This window comes from Anabrus simplex, chromosome 1 (assembly GCF_040414725.1).
Source record: "Anabrus simplex isolate iqAnaSimp1 chromosome 1, ASM4041472v1, whole genome shotgun sequence".
Lineage (NCBI taxonomy): Eukaryota > Metazoa > Arthropoda > Insecta > Orthoptera > Tettigoniidae > Anabrus > Anabrus simplex.
In genome coordinates, this window is record NC_090265.1 from 911,401,369 (window position 1) to 911,422,188 (window position 20,820).

The window sequence follows — 20,820 nt, forward strand, 5'->3', positions numbered from 1 at the left end:
TACATCAATATAATGTCCGAAGCATTACCTTTGAAACAAAAAAATGCCCATCCAATTAACATAAATTGAACAGAAGTTATTACGAATAATTTACTGTAAGGTAAACAGTGCTCATTAGGCCTTGGCGGTATAAGACATGGACACCGCGTATGAGGCTGGCGGTCAAAGGGTTAAATTGGTATGTTTGCTAGTTAAGGAATATCTGCTTGTATCCCATTAAACTCATTATTTGAATGTTGCTATGTTCAAAGAACAAAGAGAATGATCATCGTCTTTGGACATCTGTGCATTGATCTCCATTTACACAATGTTTGAAATTTCAAGGGTTCATTTTATAGTGATGTACATTTTATTTCCAAGTAAACAAACACCTTTACATCATTCTGCATTGATCAGAAAAGCTTACAAAATGCTCCAATATCATTAAAAGTCTAATATTACAATATCTGAAACAGAATGCCTGGAATGGCTTTCTAGCTATCAGTTCTGGAGTAGATAACTTGTCCTTTTCCTCCCAATGTTTCTTCATTTATACCTAATTATTAACACTCATATTCAATCACTCGAATAGAATAAGTTCCCATTGACATATGATTTGATCATATGACTCTTCACCTAATTTGACATAGCTAGCTGGTATGTAGATGTTGTTTCACCCATTGCTTTAGGGTAAATATCTACTTTCCATAGAAACAGACTTAATTCCTCGTTGTAATAAGCTTAAGTTTACAAATGGTATTAATGGTAACTTTAAAAAGCATACAGTTCATTCCTCCACATCTTTCTGTAATATAGTATTTTGCTTTACAGTACTACAGAAAGGATACTACATATCTTTTATTTATTAATCTCTGTACTGCTTAGATATAGTACATTAAATCGATATCCCCATGCACCTTCTGAATTCATCCTTATTGAAAAGATAACAATAAAATCATCTGAAAAATGAAATCTCTCCCCTTGTGTCTCAGATTCCTACAGATGCCATTTTACAGACACTTTTGCAGTGAAAATTTCATTCTTCATAGTGTACCTCTGAACAAGGATAGTAGGATGTTTGCATTGCAGGTAACTCCCAGATATGTAATGTGAAATTAAGAATTTCTGCATCCTGATGATAGATATGGACTAAGGTCATGTAGCAAGAGGAGATCTCTGAAGGCCGCGCCTCTCAAGTGCCTGAGTCAATACCAGAGACATTTCAGGTTGTGAGCGACGGCGATATTCTTGCTGAGCAAGATCCAATGGTGTGAGGCTCATCTTGGTACGAGCAGTTAAGTCACACTGCTCAGCATCAAGCAACAACTGTAAGCAAAAAGTAATAATCAAACTTCATAATGAGGAGATGAAACACCGAAGTATATATACAATGAACAGAGAAATATCAATACTATATCTCAGATCCTCTCTAAAGAACCAGAGAAACAAGGAAATGCCATTTGGTCCTTGTTTCAATGACGGTGACATCCTGACATTCACCTCCCTGCGGTAGAGAGGGGACAATGACTGCATATAGAAATAATAAAAATAATATTTTATATGCAGGCGGCTAATGAATGAAGGGACTGATTATCTCCCAGTATAAGGAAATCTCCTATACTGAGTGCCAGCAGTCTCTTTGAGAGTGGATGAGCGGATATGGGTAAGGGCACTCTATTGTCCTGGGGACAAGAAATTTTTCCCAAAGACGGAGGAACCAGTTTGGTCAATGGCATTAGGATGCAGAAGGCAATGGGAAACCACTGCATTAAAGATCCTGAGAGATATTCCGACAAATTCACATGGCATGGCTGCAGCGTTAAGATCAGAGCTGGCCGTGTGGATTGTCTACCTCCGTTTGGAGACGATGTCTTAAGAAGAAGATATCTCAGATAAACTAAACTGGGTAAAAATTTCAATCTACAAGTGTAATACTGTCAACACAAATTTTATTTAAACCCAGTACCATTTTCATACAGTTTTAGAGACTTGACACACACTAAGTATTGTACATGCACCTTTTAGTGATAGATAATATAATAATTCCGTGTGGCTATTTCTAGCCGAGTGCAGCCCTTGTAAGGCAGACCCTCCGGTGAGGGTGGGCGGCATCTGCCATGTGTAGGGAACTGCGTGTTATTGTGGTGGAGGATAGTGTTATGTGTGGTGTGTGAGTTGCAGGGATGTTGGGGACAGCACAAACACCCAGCCCCTGGGCCATTGGAATTAACCAATGAAGGTTAAAATCCCTGACCCGGCCGGGAATCGAACCCGGGACCCTCTGAACCGAAGGCCAGTACGCTGACCGTTCAGCCAATGAATCGGACAGTGATAGATTTACACCATAGTGCCGAATCAATCGACCTCGGTTATCTTCAAGATTCGTACTGGCAACCTTTGAAACACAAACTAAGAATCGCTTACGCATCGCTGTGCGACATCTGGCGTCCACTTTACGTACTCGTACTATTGTTGTTTACACAGCAAAATCAAACTATAATTATAATTCATGTTAGGAACAAGATTCGCATCGAGAAATGTTATATAATGTGTGTCTGACATATTTGTTGGCTTAAGATAATAAAAATGTAGAAAATTCATATCGATTGATCATATTATCGATTCAATTCAGATTTCATTTCCATTCAGTTGGCAGTATTACCGGAACCGGCAGTGCTCCCTCCTTACTCCTCAACCCACAACAAAAATCTATCACTAAAAAGTGTGCATATAATACATACAGCTCTTAACCATGATTTCTCAAATACAGACATGCCAACTCTGAAAAGTCAAAAATCAGGAGACTGAGGCATATCACGATATGTTACGACCCATGATTGGTGATGCAACTTGCATCAATTGAAGAATATTTAAAACACTATACCACTCTATTACATATCATTAAAAGTCTAATATTACAATATCTGAAACATAACTGCCAAAGACCTCTTCAAAATTTCTGCCCTAAATTATTTGCTCAAAGCACTTGCCTTGCTAAACAGATTTTATGGTTAACAGTTTTTCCAGAATTCTTTTTTTGGGAAGCATTGATCTGAACTGTGCTTTTGTCCTTGTAGATATGCTAACAAGTCTCACAGTCTACACTGCTACGTGGAAATGATAAAATACGAGGGATGAGTCATAAGTCATGGCAACTTTTTTTTTCTCGTGAACAGGAAAAACACGGAAAATCTAAGATATGCATTTGGAAATTTTGGAAATATAGAGCATGTACTTATGCACAGTGCCTGAAGACAAATTCTGACTTAAGGAGATTCTTGTAGGAAAGTGACAGAACACAGGCCATTGGTAAACATTGTTTTATTATGGTATAGACAGCAAATACACAAGACTACATACGAAGGACAGGTCTCCACTGGTTACAAACCTTCGAAGTAATTACCCAAGGTTTCCACTGTGCGTTGCCAGCGGTGGGGCAGGCGCTGAATACCATTCGCTGCATGTGTATCTCTAACGTGTGACACCTCTCTCCGAAATGCTGTTACGATGTCCTCTTTGTTAGCAAACCGTTGTCCACCTAATGCTTCCCGCAGCTCTGCATGGCATTGGCGTACATTTCTGCCGCGGAAAACAGCTATTTTAATATACGATTGTTGCTCCTGCTTGTTGACTTCCATTTTGTGATGCTCTCACTCACACACTGAACTTGGGGGCACGCTTAGACACACACTGTTGTTTACATACACCATCTAGTGGCATCATACGCAACTACATACCGTACGTTTCCAAATGCATATCTTAGATTTTCCGTGTTGTCTCCTGTTTGCCAGAAAAAAAGTAGTTATGACTTATGACTTGACCTACCGTTACGTAAAAGGCATTACCGGTATGTTAAAGATTCTGTCATATTTAAGATCACCCCACCAACTGATTGCTTCTGTCTTCCTAGTGCCCACTGAAAATCAATTCTACTTAAAGAATGAGGAAGAACATGGCATTTTCAAACAATAAAGAGATCTACTCTGAAAATTGGGAGATAAGTCTCTGCAATCAGGAGAGTGGGAGGTGGGAGCAAAAGTCGGGAGTCTCCGTTTAAATCGAGGTAGTTGGCACATCTGCAAACACCTTCTGCCCCAGTAGGTGGAAGCATAGAGTACATTGAATACAGCAAGAGTTATGCAAGGGAGGTCAAATAAGAAAGTGGGGAGCTTGGTACAAGTGGAAGCAATGTCAAACACAGCTGCGGGCCCTGTGGTTGCCAACTCACGTTCCAAAGATCAGAGTCCCTGGAGCCTTCCCTTTTATTTACCTCTTACGACAGGTAGGGAATACTGAGGATAAATTCTACTGCCCTCATAGGGGAAACTTCTGGAAAACATTCATCAATTTGGTCAAAAGTTAAAAATCCCTGTGAGAGGTCCTGTGATTATCTATAACAATTGTGGGAAGAGTACAAAATAAAAGTAATTCGGCTGAGAAATATTTTACTCGATTGCAATATTCAAATTACTTCAACAAGTGATCAATAAAATTACAATTACTTCTCAGAATGCAAATTATTAGGAAATCATTGACATTTTTGTGTTAATATAGAGATGTTAAGTGGTTATCACCATGTGAGACTAAACATGATACCTTGGAACTTTCAAAATGATTCCTCCCAAACAAAGTTTGAATTGCACGCTCATTTTAACGTTTCTGGGCTGGGGCAGTAGTGGCGATTAGCGGGGGGAGCCAGTCGCCCTCCTACTTTGTGGAGAAAACATTACATTTTCATTCAATTTTAGTCAGCTGAATCTAGGAATTATTTAAGAAAGCAATATGTACAAATCTTGTTGTCTTATCAGCTAACTTTCCTTAATTTTCTTTAATTATTAACAAAATTATTAGCGGAAATACGCACAAAATACCGTTCGTCGTAGCTAACCTATTTATATAGTGCCAGCAAGTAGTGGACACTTTGGATATGCTGTGAGGTAGGGTAGCAGAGGATATTTATTGCCAAGGTCATTGATACTGAGGTATGTTTCACCCGCTTGCTACGCGCAGTCGTCAGTCTGGCAGCCTCTTTGGTGTCTGTTACTTTCTTAGTGTGTAGTCAAATCACTGGCGTAGCCAAGGGGGGGCCCAGGGGGGCCAGGGCCTCGGTACTGGGAATGTAGTCTAACCCTGTGTTGACAAATGTCAAGACATGAAGAAAGGGGCAATTAGCAAGGGATTACTCAGTAGGGGGCCGCAACATGACCACCGAGATAACGAGGCCACGTCCAGAAACAGTTGCAAGCTTACAACATCGTGTCAGCTTTCGCATATCGGTTCCAGGAAACAACAATGTCCTAGGGATCCTCGGGTTGTACCGTGGTTGAGAGATGTGCTGTGTGCCTGTGTTTAAGTTGCAGCGTTGGGAAGACTGTGACAGGACTGTGAGCTGCACGTTAGTTCCTCATTTTGTGCCATATAAGTCACTGAGAAGCCAACACTAAGTGCATCCTCGGTAAGTTATGAAAAAGTTCTTTTTAATTCTTACAGTAGCAACACAATCGCGGATGCGTGCCTAAGTTCGATAGGTAGGCCTATATATTTTGTCAAATGCCCGGGGACTGATTGGAACCTCAAATGGCACCATCAAAAGTGCGGGTAACTATTTTGTAATTGGCGGGCGTGATAACTCAGTTCCAATGGTTCTATCTTCTCATCAGGACGGCCCAGGCTTGAATCGCAATCGATACATGAAACATTTTTAAAATGGGAAGTCACGTTCTATTGATACTGGTTCTACTTAAAACACTAGATCCCGTCCCTTACCTTTCCTTATACTTTTGAGCCAGAACCGCATCATTTATGGTGATGTATTTTGCGTATCCAACCATTCTTCGGACTTACCTTGTACCTTAAATGGTGAGTGGATGCAGTGACGTACCCACAAAATAATTTCAGTGGGGTGGGGTGTAAGTCCAGGCCAGTAGTGTGGATAATACTTTTCCTTGGAAGGGGTTGTGAAAAGATATTTTTTATTTAGAATTTGCTTTACGTCGCACCGTAGGTCTTATGGCGACGATGGGAAAGAAAAGGGCTGAGAGTGGGAAGAAGCGGCCGTGGCCTTAATTAAGGTACAGCCCCAGCATTTGCATAGTGTGAAAATGGGAAACTACAGAAAACCATCTTTAGTTCAGCACGGGTGTAGTTTAAGAAAGCGGAGATTGTTATTAGTGGAATACTGTATAGAAGGGATACTGACTGGAGGGTGATTGGGGATTTAAATGAGACTATGGAGTGGGTATGTGGGAAACTGGGAGTGAAATTTCTAGATCCAAATGAGTGGGTAGGAGATAGGGATCTGCGCTCAGATGGCCTTCATTTAAACCGCAGTGGTACGTATAAGTTAGGAAATTTGTTTGGAAGGGTAATAGGGAGGTACATTCAGGGAAACGGGATGGCCTAGGGAGCGGTGATAAGGGAACAGGGAACTGGAAATCAAGTAGGGATGACATAAAATTGTTAGTGTTGAACTGTAGAAGTATTGTAAAGAAAGGAATAGAATTAAGTAATTTAATAGATATATATTCACCAGATATTGTAATAGGAGTTGAATCATGGCTGAGAAATGATATAATGGATGCAGAAATTTTCTCACGGCACTGGAGTGTGTATCGTAGAGATAGGATAGGAAGGGTGGGAGGCGGAGTGTTCATTCTGGTGAAAGAAGAATTTGTAAGCTACGAAAAAGTTAAAGATGAGATACATGAAATTCTAGGTGTAAGGCTCATTTCTAAAGATAATAGGCAACTTGATATATTTGGAGTGTACAGATCGGGAAAGGGTAGCACTGACGCGGATTCAGAATTATTTGATAGGATAGTCAGCTATGTGGGAAATGACATGGAAAGAAATGTGATTGTAGCGGGAGATCTGAATTTGCCAGATGTCAATTGGGAAGGAAATGCGAACGACAGAAAGCATGACCAACAAATGGCAAATAAGTTAATATGGGAAGGACAGCTGATTCAGAAAGTGATGGAACCAACCAGAGGGAAAAATATCCTGGATGTCGTGCTGATAAAACCAGATGAGCTCTATAGGGAAACTGAAGTAATAGATGGTATTAGTGATCATGAAGCTGTTTTTGTGGTAGTTAAAAATAAATGTGATAGAAAGGAAGGTCTTAAAAGTAGGACTGTTAGGCAGTACCACATGGCTGATAAAGCAGGCATGAGGCAGTTTCTAAAAAGTAGCAATGATCGGTGGAAAACGGTAAATATAAATGTAAACAGACTCTGGGATGGGTTTAAAGAAATTGTTGAGGAATGCGAAAACAGGTTTGTACCATCAAGGGTGGTAAGGAATCGTAAAGACCCACCTTATTATAATAGAGAAATAAAGAGACTAAGAAGGAGGTGCAGACTGGAAAGAAATAGAGTTAGAAATGGCTGTGGAAGTAAGGAGAAATTGAAGGAACTTACTAGAAAATTGAATCTAGCAAAGAAGGCAGCTAAGGATAATATGATGGCAAGCATGATTGGCAGTCATACGAATTTTAGTGAAAAATGGAAGGGTATGTATAGGTATTTTAAGGCAGAAAGAGGTTCCAAGAAGGACATTCCAGGAATAATTAATGAACAAGGGGAGTGTGTATGTGAGGATGTTCAAAAGGCAGAAGTATTCAGTCAGCAGTATGTAAAGATTGTTGGTTACAAGGATAATGTCCAGATAGAGGAGGAGACTAAGGCCAAAGAAGTAATAACATTTACATATGATAACAATGACATTTACAATAAGATACAAAAGTTAAAAACTAGAAAAGCGACTGGAATTGATCAGATTTCTGGGGATATACTAAAGACAATGGGTTGGGATAAGTACCATATCTGAAGTACTTATTTGATTATTGTTTGGTCGGAGGAGCTATACCAGATGAATGGAGAGTTGCTATAGTTGCCCCTGTTTATAAAGGAAAGGGTGATAGACATAAAGCTGAAAATTACAGGCCAGTAAGTTTGACATGCATTGTATGTAAGCTTTGGGAAGGCATTCTTTCTGATTATATTAGGCATGTTGGCAAAATTAATAACTGGTTCGATAGAAGGCAATTCGGTTTTAGGAAAGGTTATTCCACTGAAGCTCAACTTGTAGGATTCCAGCAAGATATAGCAGATATCTTGGATTCAGGAGGTCAAATGGACTGTATCGCGATTGACCTGTCTAAAGCATTTGATAGGGTGGATCATGGGAGACTACTGGCAAAAATGAGTGCAATTGGACTAGACAAAAGAGTGACTGAATGGGTTGCTATATTTCTAGAAAATAGATCTCAGAGAATTAGAGTAGGTGAAGCTTTATTTGACCCTGTAATAATTAAGAGGGGAATTCCTCAAGGCAGTATTATCGGACCTTTATGTTTTCTTATATATATAAATGATATGAGTAAAGGAGTGGAATCAGAGGTAAGGCTTTTTGCGGATGATGTTATCCTCTATAGAGTGATAAATAAGTTACAAGATTGTGAGCAACTGCAACGTGACCTCGAAAATGTTGTGAGATGGACAGCAGGCAATGGTATGTTGATAAATGGGGTTAAAAGTCAGGTTGTGAGTTTTACAAGTAGGAAAAGTCCTCTCAGTTTTAATTACTGCGTTGATGGGGGTGAAAGTTCCTTTTGGGGATCATTGTAAGTATCTAGGTGTTAATATAAGGAAAGATCTTCATTGGGGTAATCACATAAATGGGATTGTAAATAAAGGGTACAGATCTCTGCACATGGTTATGAGGGTGTTTAGGGGTTGTAGTAAGGATGTAAAGGAGAGGGCATATAAGTCTCTGGTAAGACCCCAACTAGAGTATTCTTCCAGTGTATGGGACCCTCACCAGGATTACCTGATTCAAGAACTGGAAAAAATCCAAAGAAAAGCAGCTCGATTTGTTCTGGGCGATTTCCGACAAAAGAGTAGCGTTACAAAAATGTTGCAATGTTTGGGTTGGGAAGAATTGAGAGAAAGAAGAAGAGCTGCTCGACTAAGTGGTATGTTCCGGGCTGTCAGTGGAGAGATGGCGTGGAATGACATTAGTAGACGAATAAGTTTGAATGGCGTTTATAAAAGTAGGAAAGATCACAATATGAAGATAAAGTTGGAATTCAAGAGGACAAACTGGGGCAAATATTCATTTATAGGAAGGGGAGTTAGGGATTGGAATAACTTACCAAGAGAGATGTTCAATAAATTTCCAATTTCTTTGAAATAATTTAGGAAAAGGCTAGGAAAACAACAAATAGGGAATCTGCCACCTGGGCGACTGCCCTAAATGCAGATCAGTATTGATTGATTGTTTGATTGATTGATTGATTGATTGATTGAATTCAAGCAAACATTGATTGATTGATTGACAATGGTGTTTGAACACACTATATCCCGGATGCAAGCACACAGCTGTGCGCCCCTAACCGCACGGCCAACTCGCCCGGTGGATATGAAAAGAAAGCCGGTCCTACCGAGTGCGGTGACGGATCTTCATTAGATATTGTTGGTTTTGATTGTTACCATGTACAATCATAGCTTCTGTACTCTTAACATAAACCGGCTGCATTATTGAAACTGTTCGTAAAATTGATAATATCGTTCTTCGTTTGTGAGGAAGTAGAATCTTCATTTAATTTGTCTTCTTAAAAAAAAAAAAGGAACCAATTTGGTACTACACCCCGTGCAGGTGACTACCTTCCAGGCCGTACACATTTCGATTACGGGAGACTGAAGGAAAACTCTACTGCACCCAAAAACAAGGCTGTATCCTCCCCATCCCATGCCTTTCTTAACTCTGTTAGTGCCGGGAATCGAATGCAGGGTGCCTTAAGTCAAATTCGAAAATAAGGAGACCTAAGTCATCAGCCGGCCCCATGGTGTAGGGGTAGCGTGCCTGCCTCTTACCGGAGGCCCCGGGTTCGATTCCCGGCCAGGTCAGGGAATTTACCTGGATCTGAGGGCTGGTTCGAGGTACACTCAGCCCACGTGTTTATAATTGAGGAGCTCTCTGACGGTGAAATGGCGGATCCGGTCTAGAAAGCCAGGAATAACGGCGGAGAGGATTCGTCGTGCTGACCACATGACACCTCGTAATCTGTAGCCCTCCGGGCTGAACAGCCGTCGCTTGGTAGGCGATGGCGCTTCCGGGCTGTTACGTCATGGAGTTTGGTTTGGAAAAGTGAACAGAGAAGGAAGCGACACCCCTGCAAGACTCCTTAGCTTCCAGCTAGTTCTTCTGTCCGGCCTCGTGCAGTAAGAAAACGTACGCGCTAATAAATGCTCCTCTTAAAACCTTTGCAAAAATACTAACTGCATCTATTTATAACAATAATCACAAACGCCTCCTTTTCATGTGGCTCAGTTGGTTGAGTCGCTGTCCTTCTAAGTTCGCAGGTTCAAATCCTGGCTTGGATCGGTAACCCTTAAAACGGTGTTGAAATGGCAACAGCTCAGTGTCCTTGGTTTCTGGCACGTTAATACAAATTATACATACGAATATTAACGTCACAAAACTCTAACTTTATACTACTATATTCTGTATCCCAGTACAATTTACTTTACGTCGCACCGACACAGATAGGTTTTATGGCGACGGTGCGATAGGAAAGGCTTAGGAGTGGGAAGGAAGCGGCCGTGGCCTTAATTAAGTTGCAGCCCCAGCACTTGCTTGGTGTGAAAATGGGAAATCACGGGAAAACATTTTCAGGGCTGCTGACAGTGGGGTTCGAATCCACTATCTCCCGGATGCAAGCTCACAGCTGCGTGGCCCTAACAGCGTTGGAAACTAATAGGACAAGGTAAACCCTACATAGCATATGTTGTAACGTGTATTTTTCTTTACCAACTAACAAAATATCTATACCCATACGCTTTATATTATTTATTTATTAATTTATTGATTTATTTAGTAGTGCCTTCAGTACAGTGACGAGGTTAGGGCTCCAGGCCCTCTCGTACATTTAACCACATACTAATCAGAATCTTAAATAAAATACTGAGATTCTTAAAATAGTTAAAAAGTACATAAATTAATAGAATTGAAAATAAATTTAAATAAATTACTTACTAAATTAATATTAGAACTAATTAATATTAAAAACTCTTAGAAATGGCTAATCCTCAGGAACGCACACATTCATACTTCAACCATTCAGTCAGCTGTCCTCAGCCTATAGTCTCGGCAGGTGATCTTAAATCGTGATTAAAAAAGCTAGTTTCTCTGACCTGAACTGGCAGGGAATTCCATAATCTGGCGACAGTCACCACAAAATCTATTAATTTTATTAGTGCGGTGCAGTGGAATATAAAGAATGAATCTAGAACGTGTATTTAAGTTTGAAATGATGATAAAAAGATTAATTTAGAAGAAATATACATTGGATGACTTTCAGCTACCACTCTGATCACAATCGTTAAATTATGTAGCTGCCGACGTTTATCAGACATCAGCCATGAGACAGCCTGATAGTATGGGGTGATATGAGCATCGTACCCGATATTGTAAATAAATCGCAGGTAGGAATTCAGTGCTCGTTGAAGTTTAAGTGTTTCTTCTCTCGTCATGTCAACTAAAACAACGTCACAATAATCAAGAATAGGGATGAGTGTCTGTATTAGTTTGGCCTGTAGCTCAAATGGAAATACATCCCTCTGTCGTTTAAGAGGGTGAAGAACTCCAAAAACCTTTTTACGTATTTCTTTCGTGTGATCAGACCAATCAACTGTTTCATTCATCATTACGCCGGGATTTTAACCGTTCTACTGTAGGGAATAATGTTACCATTCAGTAGGATAGGCGGGATTGCGAAATTGTTTGAGCAGCTCAGTAATTTTTGTGATCCAATGATGATTGTCTGAGTGGTTTTTTTTTTTTTTTTTTTTTTTTTTGCAGTTTAGTATGAGAGAGCTTCATTGTGCATATACACTGAGTCGTCGGAGGTCCCTGTTAATATCCTGTCTTGCAGTGTCGATATATTTGAAGATCGTCAGCACAGAGGTCATGTGCATTATTTCCCGTCACAGATGGTATGTCATTGTTATAGATAATACAGAAAATTAGGGACCGTAGAATACTGCCCTGTGGGGCAACACTAAGTTTCATTTTCCATTTTTAAGGCCTTGTCGTTTACTGTTACACGCTGTTGACGGTTACTCAAATAAGATCTAGAAACCTTAAGTGCAGCCAGGTCGAAATTTATCAGTGCCATTTTCTTTATCATAGTCGGAATTACTATAGTGTCATAGGCGCTACTGAAGTCAAGAAGGATACGTATAGTGAGCAGTCATTTGTCCATAGTGTTTCTAATGTCTTCAGTAACCTTCAAAAGTGCTGACGCGGTACTGTGACCCTTCTCAAATCCAGATTGCAAAGGGTCCAAAAGAGCATTTTTATTTAGGTATTCCAGAACTTCCTCGTGTACTAAGTTCAAAGTCTTTTTGAAAGCGCAGGGAGTACGGACATAGGACGATAGTCAGAGGGTGATTGCGGGTCTGAACTCTTAGGTACCGATATAATACTGGCTGCTTTCCAGACAGTAGGGAAAGTTCCGTTTAGTAAACAGTTGTTCAGTATGTGTGTCATTATAGGCGAGATAGCACCCATAATGTTATGTATAAAAGTAATAGGAAAATCATCTGCACCTGTAGTCTTTGATTTAATCGAGTACAAGCCTTTTAACCTCATTTTCTGTGACATTGTGAAATGTGAATGGTGAATTGGCTGGAGGGGAGGGCGGTGAGTCGGTGCAGTTAATTTGGGTAGGTTGAATATTTATTCTACTAAAGTAATCGTTCAGTTCGTCAAGTGGAATGTCAGGAGTTGTCTGTCTCTGTTGATGTTTTCCTATTCCCAGAGCTCTAAGTTGGTCCCATGCGCGATTAGAATGTAAGTTGTTAGCTAAATTCCGAAAATATATACATTTTTAAATATTTCCGATTAACTGCTTTGTGCGATTTCTTAAGATGCGGTTAGATTCGAAGTCTGTGTCATCTAGGGTTTGTTCATAATTTCGAAATAAGGAGTCACGGTAGGCCATCATTCTCTTGCCTTCATCATCTAGCCATGGACAAGAAGGACGAGAAACCTATTCAACGCGCGTGTGTGTATATCTTTGCCGCATTATTTGTATAAAATATCACTTTATTGCTTATCACATGACCATTATTATAATATCACCGTATTTATTCTAAACCAGAATATTGCATCCTTACTTAAACAGTTTATTCTTGCATTCATTTCACTTGTACTCGGAATATATGAAATGCTACAGTTATATTGGGATGGGAGTAACAGCGGTAGCCGGGGAGGGGGGGGGGGGTTGTCGTCCAATGAGTCCAGACACCACAGGAGTTTTAACGAATGTACTTTTATTGAGCATTATATATATACTGTACATTAATATTAGCTTCCGGAGTCCGACTCATTGGCTGAATGATCAGTGTTGAGGCCTTCGGTTCAGACGGTCCCGGGTTCGATTCCCGGCTGGGTCGGGGAATTTAATTGCGTCTGATTAATTCTTCTGCTGGGGACTGGGTGTTTGTCCCAACATATTCATATTCAGATAACATACTACACTAACAACCACCAAAGAAACACACAACACTGATTACACCCCTCCATATAGGGTTGGCGTCGGAAAGGACATCCGGCCGTAAAACAGGGCCAAATCTACATGTGCGACACAGTTCGCACCCGCGACCCCACAGATGTGGGAAAAGCGGGAGAAGAAGAAGAAGAAGAAGAAGAAGAAGAATTACTTTTAGCTTCCGGAATTCGCACGAATCCACCACTCTTACTTGGATCCAAGGACACTCATCTCCTTTTCCGGCACTCTACACCACCTAAACTATGGAAGTTTGGACACCTATCAAAATAAAATTCTGGATGAATCCCCCCCCCCCCAAACTGAAATCCTGGCTACGCTACTGGTCAAATACTCAATGATTTTAATTGTATAATCATGCCGTACTTCTATTTAATCGTAATACATGTTGTGTAATATAAGGATTAAGCTCAGTTTTATGACCAGATACCTTTCCTGATGCCAATCCTAAGTGGAGAAATGCATTAAATATTGTGCGTTTCTGTGGTGGTTGGTACTGAGGTGTGTTGTATGTAAATATGCACTGAAACACCCAGCCCTTGATCCAGAGAAATTAACTAGAAATGGAAAATATTTTGGCCTGCTCGGGAATTGAATCCAGGGCCCTCTGTACCAAAGGCCACCACACTGACCATTCAGCAAAATTAATCAAATTGCAGAGTGATAATGCAAATATCCTTCCGCTTTGGAGTAAGATTTTTCTGGCTGTTCCTATGCATTTTGTGATATATATCCGTAATCTTGGTTTCCATGCCCTTGAAAGATAATCCCCAAATATTTGGTTTAGAGACTGAAATCATATTCCACTCTCCATGTTGCATAGTCCCACTGTTGGTATTAAGACCACATGTACTTTGACCACCAGTAGCCAAACAGACAGGGTCTTTAAAAGCTGGAATGGCCTTGTTAGCATAATGCCAAGAATAGAAAGCACCACACTAAAAGATTCAACAATGGTTATTTAAATGATAAATGTTCGCCTTTGTCCTACACCTGAAATGTGGGAAACCGTTAAAGGAAACAGGTCAATGCCAAGGGAGAAGGTAGAATGAGGTAAATTGACTTCAATAAAAATAATAATACTCGTAATTTGTTTTAATTTTATTCCTAGGTACAAATTTATTTTTAAGACATTTATATGAGTGTCATTGATTAGTATATCAGGCAAAGTATTCACTGGCATCTTGGAAGGGAGGGTGCGATCAGTCGTTGAGAGGAAGTTGGATGAAAACCAGTGTGGTTTCAGACCACAGAGAGGCTGTCAGGATCAGATTTTCAGTATGCGCCAGGTAATTGAAAAATGTTACGAGAGGAATAGGCAGCTGTGTTTATGTTTCGTAGATCTAGAGAAAGCATATGACAGGGTACCGAGGGAAAAGATGTTTGCCATACTGGGGGACTATGGAATTAAAGGTAGATTATTAAAATCAATCAAAGGCATTTATGATGACAATTGGGCTTCAGTGAGAATTGATGGTAAAATGAGTTCTTGGTTCAGGGTACTTATAGGGGTTAAACAAGGCTGTAATCATTCACCTTTGTTCTTCGTAGTTTTCATGGACCATATGCTGAAAGGTATAAAATGGCAGGGAGGGATTCAGTTAGGTGGAAATGTAGTAAGTAGCCTGGCCTATGCTGACGACATGGTCTTAATGGCAGATTGTGCCGAAAGCCTGCAGTCTAATATCTTGGAACTTGAAAATAGTTGCAATGAGTATGGTATGAAAATTAGCCTTTCGAAGACTAAATTGATGTCACTAGGTAAGAAATTCAACAGAAGTGAATGTCAGATTGGTGACACAAAGCTAGAACAGGTAGATAATTTCAAGTATTTAGGTTGTGTGTTCTCCCAGGATGGTAATATAGTAAGTGAGATTGAATCAAGGTGTAGTAAAGCTAATGCAGTGAGCTCGCAGTTGCGATCAACAGTATTCTGTAAGAAGGACGTCAGCTCCCAGACGAAACTATCTTTACATCGGTCTGTTTTGAGACCAACTTTGCTTTACGGGAGCGAAAGCTGGGTGGACTCAGGATATCTTATTCATAAGTTGTAACATACATGAAAGTAGCGAGAACGATTGCTGGTACAAACAGGTGGGAACAATGGCGGGAGGGCACTCGGAATGAGGAGATAAAGGCTAATTTAGGAATGAACTCGATGGATGAAGCTGTTCGCATAAACCGGCTTCGGTGATGGGGTCATGTGAGGTGAATGGAGGAGGATAGATTACCTAACAGTGTTATGGAGGGTAGGAGAAGTAGAGGTAGACCAAGACTACGACGGTTAGACTCAGTTTCTAACGATTTAAAGATAAGAGGTATAGAACTAAATGAGGTCACAGCATTAGTTACAAATAGAGGATTGTGGCGACGTTTAGTAAATTCACAGAGCCTTGCAGACTGAACGCTGAAAGGTATAACAGTCTATAATGATAATGTATGTATGTTATATGAGTGTTAAAGCAGTCCGACCCCTTGGCTGAATGATCAGTGTAGTGGACTGTGTTCATACAACTCATCACACTATTAACCACCGCAGAGGAGCACGCATAAGTGAATACATCCCTCCACATAACTCTAAAACGACAAAATAGTTCGTAAAATATCAATCAACTTCACAATAAAGAAATCTACAAACATTCACTTCACACAAAGTTAACAGGTAATATAATTCCTAAAGATAAATAGTCAAGAAAGTACCCGGGCAACGCATGGAGCAATTTCATATGTATGTTCAGTCCATCGGCGCTTCCGCTGGTGGGATCCTCAACAGCTCTGCCATCAGCTGTCATAGATGGCCTAGGCATCACTGACGAGGCGTACTAGGGAAATGAGGAGAGGTAGTTTCCCATTGCTTTCCTCACCGAGCCAGAGTTGCTATTACCTATCAGTCTGCCAAGCCCATTGAAATGCATCAACCGACCCTATGAGCAACATTTTCACACTATTCATAGCAGGGACTGGCTGCATAAGGAATTGGCATTACTAGCATCGCTCATACCTCAGTCACTTTCATATTGTCAAAGCCAAGGATAAGACAGAGACAGATCTATGAAAGTAACAAAATTGCTCTAGCCTATACCAGAAGACATAGTGCACTGTAAACACTAGGTCCTGCCAGCAAAGGCATAATTTCATATCAAGACACGTTATTTCACCTATTCATAACGAATGCTACAGAGCAGCACGGGCCTCTAGTTATCATTTATTTTTATTTTGTATTTAATCATTACATAGACCTATACAGCTGCTACCACCCTCACCATCAGTATTAAAACTGGTCATATTTCCATGAATCATTGAAAGGTACTCTTTTATCACTTCGCCAATCTGATAACCCTAAGAAAGAACAGAAGCCTTCCATCGGACCAAGCGAGGCGACTGAATGTCATAACGTCATAACGTAAAGAACTACGAGAGCGGTTCTTATGAAAACTTGACTTTTTTAATTTTTATTTTTAGATGTGATAGTAAAGGGTTTGAAGCCTCCGTGACTCAGGCGGCAGCGCGTCGGCCTCTCATCGCTGGGCTCCGTGGTTCAAATCCCGGTCTCTCCATGTGAGATTTGTGCTGGCCAAAGAGAAGGTGGGACAGGTTTTCTCCGGGTACTCAGGTTTTCCCTGTAATCTTTCATTCCAGCAACACTCTCCACTATCACTTCATTTCATCTGTCAGTCATTAATCATTGCCCCAGAGGAGTGCGACAGGCTTCAGCAGCCGGCACAATTCCTATCCTTGCCGCAAGTTGGGGGCTTTATTCTTTCCGTCTCTGACCTGGTCAATGACTGGAAAACAGGTTGTAGGTTTTCATATTAAAGGGTTTCATTTGTATGTTATTTAGTGGATCTAGGAATGGATGGAGACATTTGCTACTCTTAGGCGTTCCACTGTTGTTTTTTTTGTTTTTGTTTTTTTACAGATGCCGCCGCCACACATTCATCCCTGTCATGTGGTCTCGACTATGGTCTTCACGATGAAGCAGTGACCCCGCAGAATTGTCTTACAGCGCCGTTTAAACTACTTGACGCGGCCCACTTGACCTTTATGCTGCCGAGATGGACGTGAAACAATGAGGCGTTTGGCTAAATAAACGAGCATTCCGAAAGGGTCAGAACTCTTAAGACTAATTGCTCTATACAACCCTCATTTGTTCATCGTGGAGACAAATTATACCGACATACGACAGCAGAGAACAAAGATATGTTCATTCTAATTTATGTACAGTATTCACTTGGTAAAACAGGACAGTTGTCCGCCTCTGTGGTGTAGTGGTTAGTGTGATTAGCTGCCACCCCCGGAGGCCCGGGTTCGATTCCCGGCTCTGCCACGGAATTTCAAAAGTGGTACGAGGGCTGGAACGGGGTCCACTCAGCCTCGGGAGTTCAACTGAGTAGAGGTGGGTTCGATTCCCACCTCAGCCATCCTGGAAGTGGTTTTCCGCGGTTTCCCACCTCTCCTCCAGGAAAATGCCGGGATGGTACCTAACTTTAGGTCACGGCCACTTCCTTCCCCCTTCCTTATCTATCCCTTCCAATATTCCCATCCCCCCGCAAGGCCCCTGTTCAGCATAGCAGGTGAGGCCGTCTGGGCGAGGTACTGGTCATCCTCCCCAGTTGTATCCCCGACCAGAGTCTGAAGCTCCAGGACACTGCCCTTGAGGCTGTAGAGGTGGGTTCTCTCGCTGAGTCCGAGGGAAAAACCGACCCTGGAGGGTAAACAGATTAAGAAAGGAAGAAAGAAAACAGGACAGTTTGGGTATACAGTACATTTTGGTGGGCTTATTATACTTCCATTGTATCCCATATAAGACCGAATGCTTAGCTGAACTGTCACCATACTACCCTTCGGTTCAGAATGTCCTGGAGTCGATGATTCAATTCCCGACCGGGCTGAGAATTCAAACTGCGAATGGTTAATTTACCTAGCGCCAGGGCAGGATGTTTCTATTCATGCATATCTTTGTTTACATACAACACATTACAGACCACCACACAGACATGCAATACTTATGTCTCCCTCCACATTAAAGTTGGCATCAGGAAAGGCATCCGGGCATAAAACTGAGCTTAATCCACACCGAGTACAAACTGCAAAATATTGGGATAAAGAGCATCCCATACAAATAAAAAGCTAAACAGGAGGCGTCGGATAAAAATAAAATGATGTATCTTTCAAAGTGAATGGTATTTCGGCTATAGCCAATAGCCATCGTTAGCTGAAATAATAAAAAATTCAATACTTTTTAATGATAATAAATTACTGGACCTAAAAAGGGAGATGAAGACCGTGTGCTTGCGAGAAATATTCAATAATACACTGATTGACAGAGCAAATGCAACACCAAGAAGGAGTGGTTCGAAAGAGATGAAAGTTGGGAAAAAAAACAGAGACGGCACGGACGAATAATTGATGTTTATTTCAAACCGATATGCAGGTTACACAATGCGCACGGCATCGACTCAGTAGGATGTAGGACCACCGCGAGCGGCGATGCACGCAGAAACACGTCGAGGTACAGAGTCAATAAGAGTGCGGATGGTGTCCTGAGGGATGGTTCTCCATTCTCTGTCAACCATTTGCCACAGTTGGTCGTCCGTACGAGGCTGGGGCAGAGTTTGCAAACGGCATCCAATGAGATCCCACACGTGTTCGATTGGTGAGAGATCCGGAGAGTACGCTGACCACGGAAGCATCTATACACCTCGTAGAGCCTGTTGGGAGATGCGAGCAGTGTGTGGGCGGGCATTATCCTGCTGAAACAGAGCATTGGGCAGCCCCTGAAGGTACGGGAGTGCCACCGGCCGCAGCACATGGTGCACGTAGCGGTGGACATTTAACGTGCCTTGAATACGCACTAGAGGTGACGTGGAATGATACGCAATAGCGCCCCAAACCATGATGCCGCGTTGTCTAGCGGTAGGGCGCTCCACAGTTACTGCCGGATTTGACCTTTCTCCACACCGACGCCACACTCGTCTGCGGTGACTATCACTGACAGAACAGAAGCGTGACTCATCGGAGAACACGACGTTCCGCCATTCCCTCATCCAAGTCGCTCTAGCCCGGCACCATGCCAGGCGTGCACGTCTATGCTGTGGAGTCAATGGTAGTCTTCTGAGCGGACGCTGGGAGTGCAGGCCTCCTTCAACCAATCGACGGGAAGTTGTTCTGGTCGATATTGGAACAGCCAGGGTGTCTTGCACATGCTGAAGAATGGCGGTTGACGTGGCGTGCGGGGCTGCTACCGCTTGGCGGCGGATGCGCCGATCCTCGCGTGCTGACGTCACTCGGGCTGCGCCTGGACCCCTCGCACGTGCCACATGTCCCTGCGCCAACCATCTTCGCCACAGGCGCTGCACCGTGGACACATCCCTATGGGTATCGGCTGCGATTTGACGAAGCGACCAACCTGCCCTTCTCAGCCCGATCACCATACCCCTCGTAAAGTCGTCTGTCTGCTGGAAATGCCTCCGTTGATGGCGGCCTGGCATTCTTAGCTATACACGTGTCCTGTGGCACACGACAACACGTTCTACAATGACTGTCGGCTAAGAAATCACGGTACGAAGTGGGCCATTCGCCAACGCCGTGTCCCATTTATCGTTCGCTACGTGCGCAGCAAAGCGGCGCATTTCACATCATGAGCATACCTCAGTGACGTCAGTCTACCCTGCAATTGGCATAAAGTTCTGACCACTCCTTCTTGGTGTTGCATTTGCTCTGTCAGTCAGTGTATCACGTTGGCGGGCAGAAGCAAGGTGTACCTATGGTCTGAAAATGTTAAAGCATTTCTTTAGAGTAAGGCTGGAATGATGCGGGGATGTGGGGGTAGGGGGAATCGACACGTATGACTGCTGCTGAAAGTTGACGAGACCAGGGGTCAAATTACTCAACTCTTGTCTTGCCAGATCTATCACAGTAAGGCCACAGTATGTTTGGCTATGAACGTGGCTATGCTCGTAATGAGAATTGCTGACCTTGTAAGCTCACTACCGTAAGCGTTCAGTTAGCTAGTTTTCATCGTTGTTAACATAGTATTGAATTATTTTACTGGGTCAGCTGAAAACATAACGGAGATAATTGTGAGATGCGCGTAAGAGGTGATAATTTCGACCAAATGTTAAGATCCAAACGAAATGAGTTACAATGGTGAAACAGCTGGCGGCTTCCGAGAATCCAGCTGGAAGGAAATAGGAAATGGTTGCCCGCAGTGATAAACAGTTCCGAGACGTCGCGATGTTAGACATACTGACTGACAAAAGAGC

At 41.9% G+C, this 20,820-nt stretch overlaps 1 protein-coding gene across 1 annotated transcript in view; it reads right to left on the reverse strand.

The window, feature by feature from the left end:
* Nucleotides 1–310: 310 nt before the first annotated feature.
* The window catches only part of LOC136874713 (ankyrin-3), a 165,534-nt gene continuing 145,024 nt past the window's right edge, over nt 311–20,820 (reverse strand). The window contains exon 4 of the mRNA XM_067148369.2: nt 311–1,305. Within this exon, the coding sequence (XP_067004470.2) occupies nt 1,135–1,305 (171 nt within the window). The 3' untranslated portion in view covers nt 311–1,134. The remainder of the gene's footprint in view (nt 1,306–20,820) is intronic.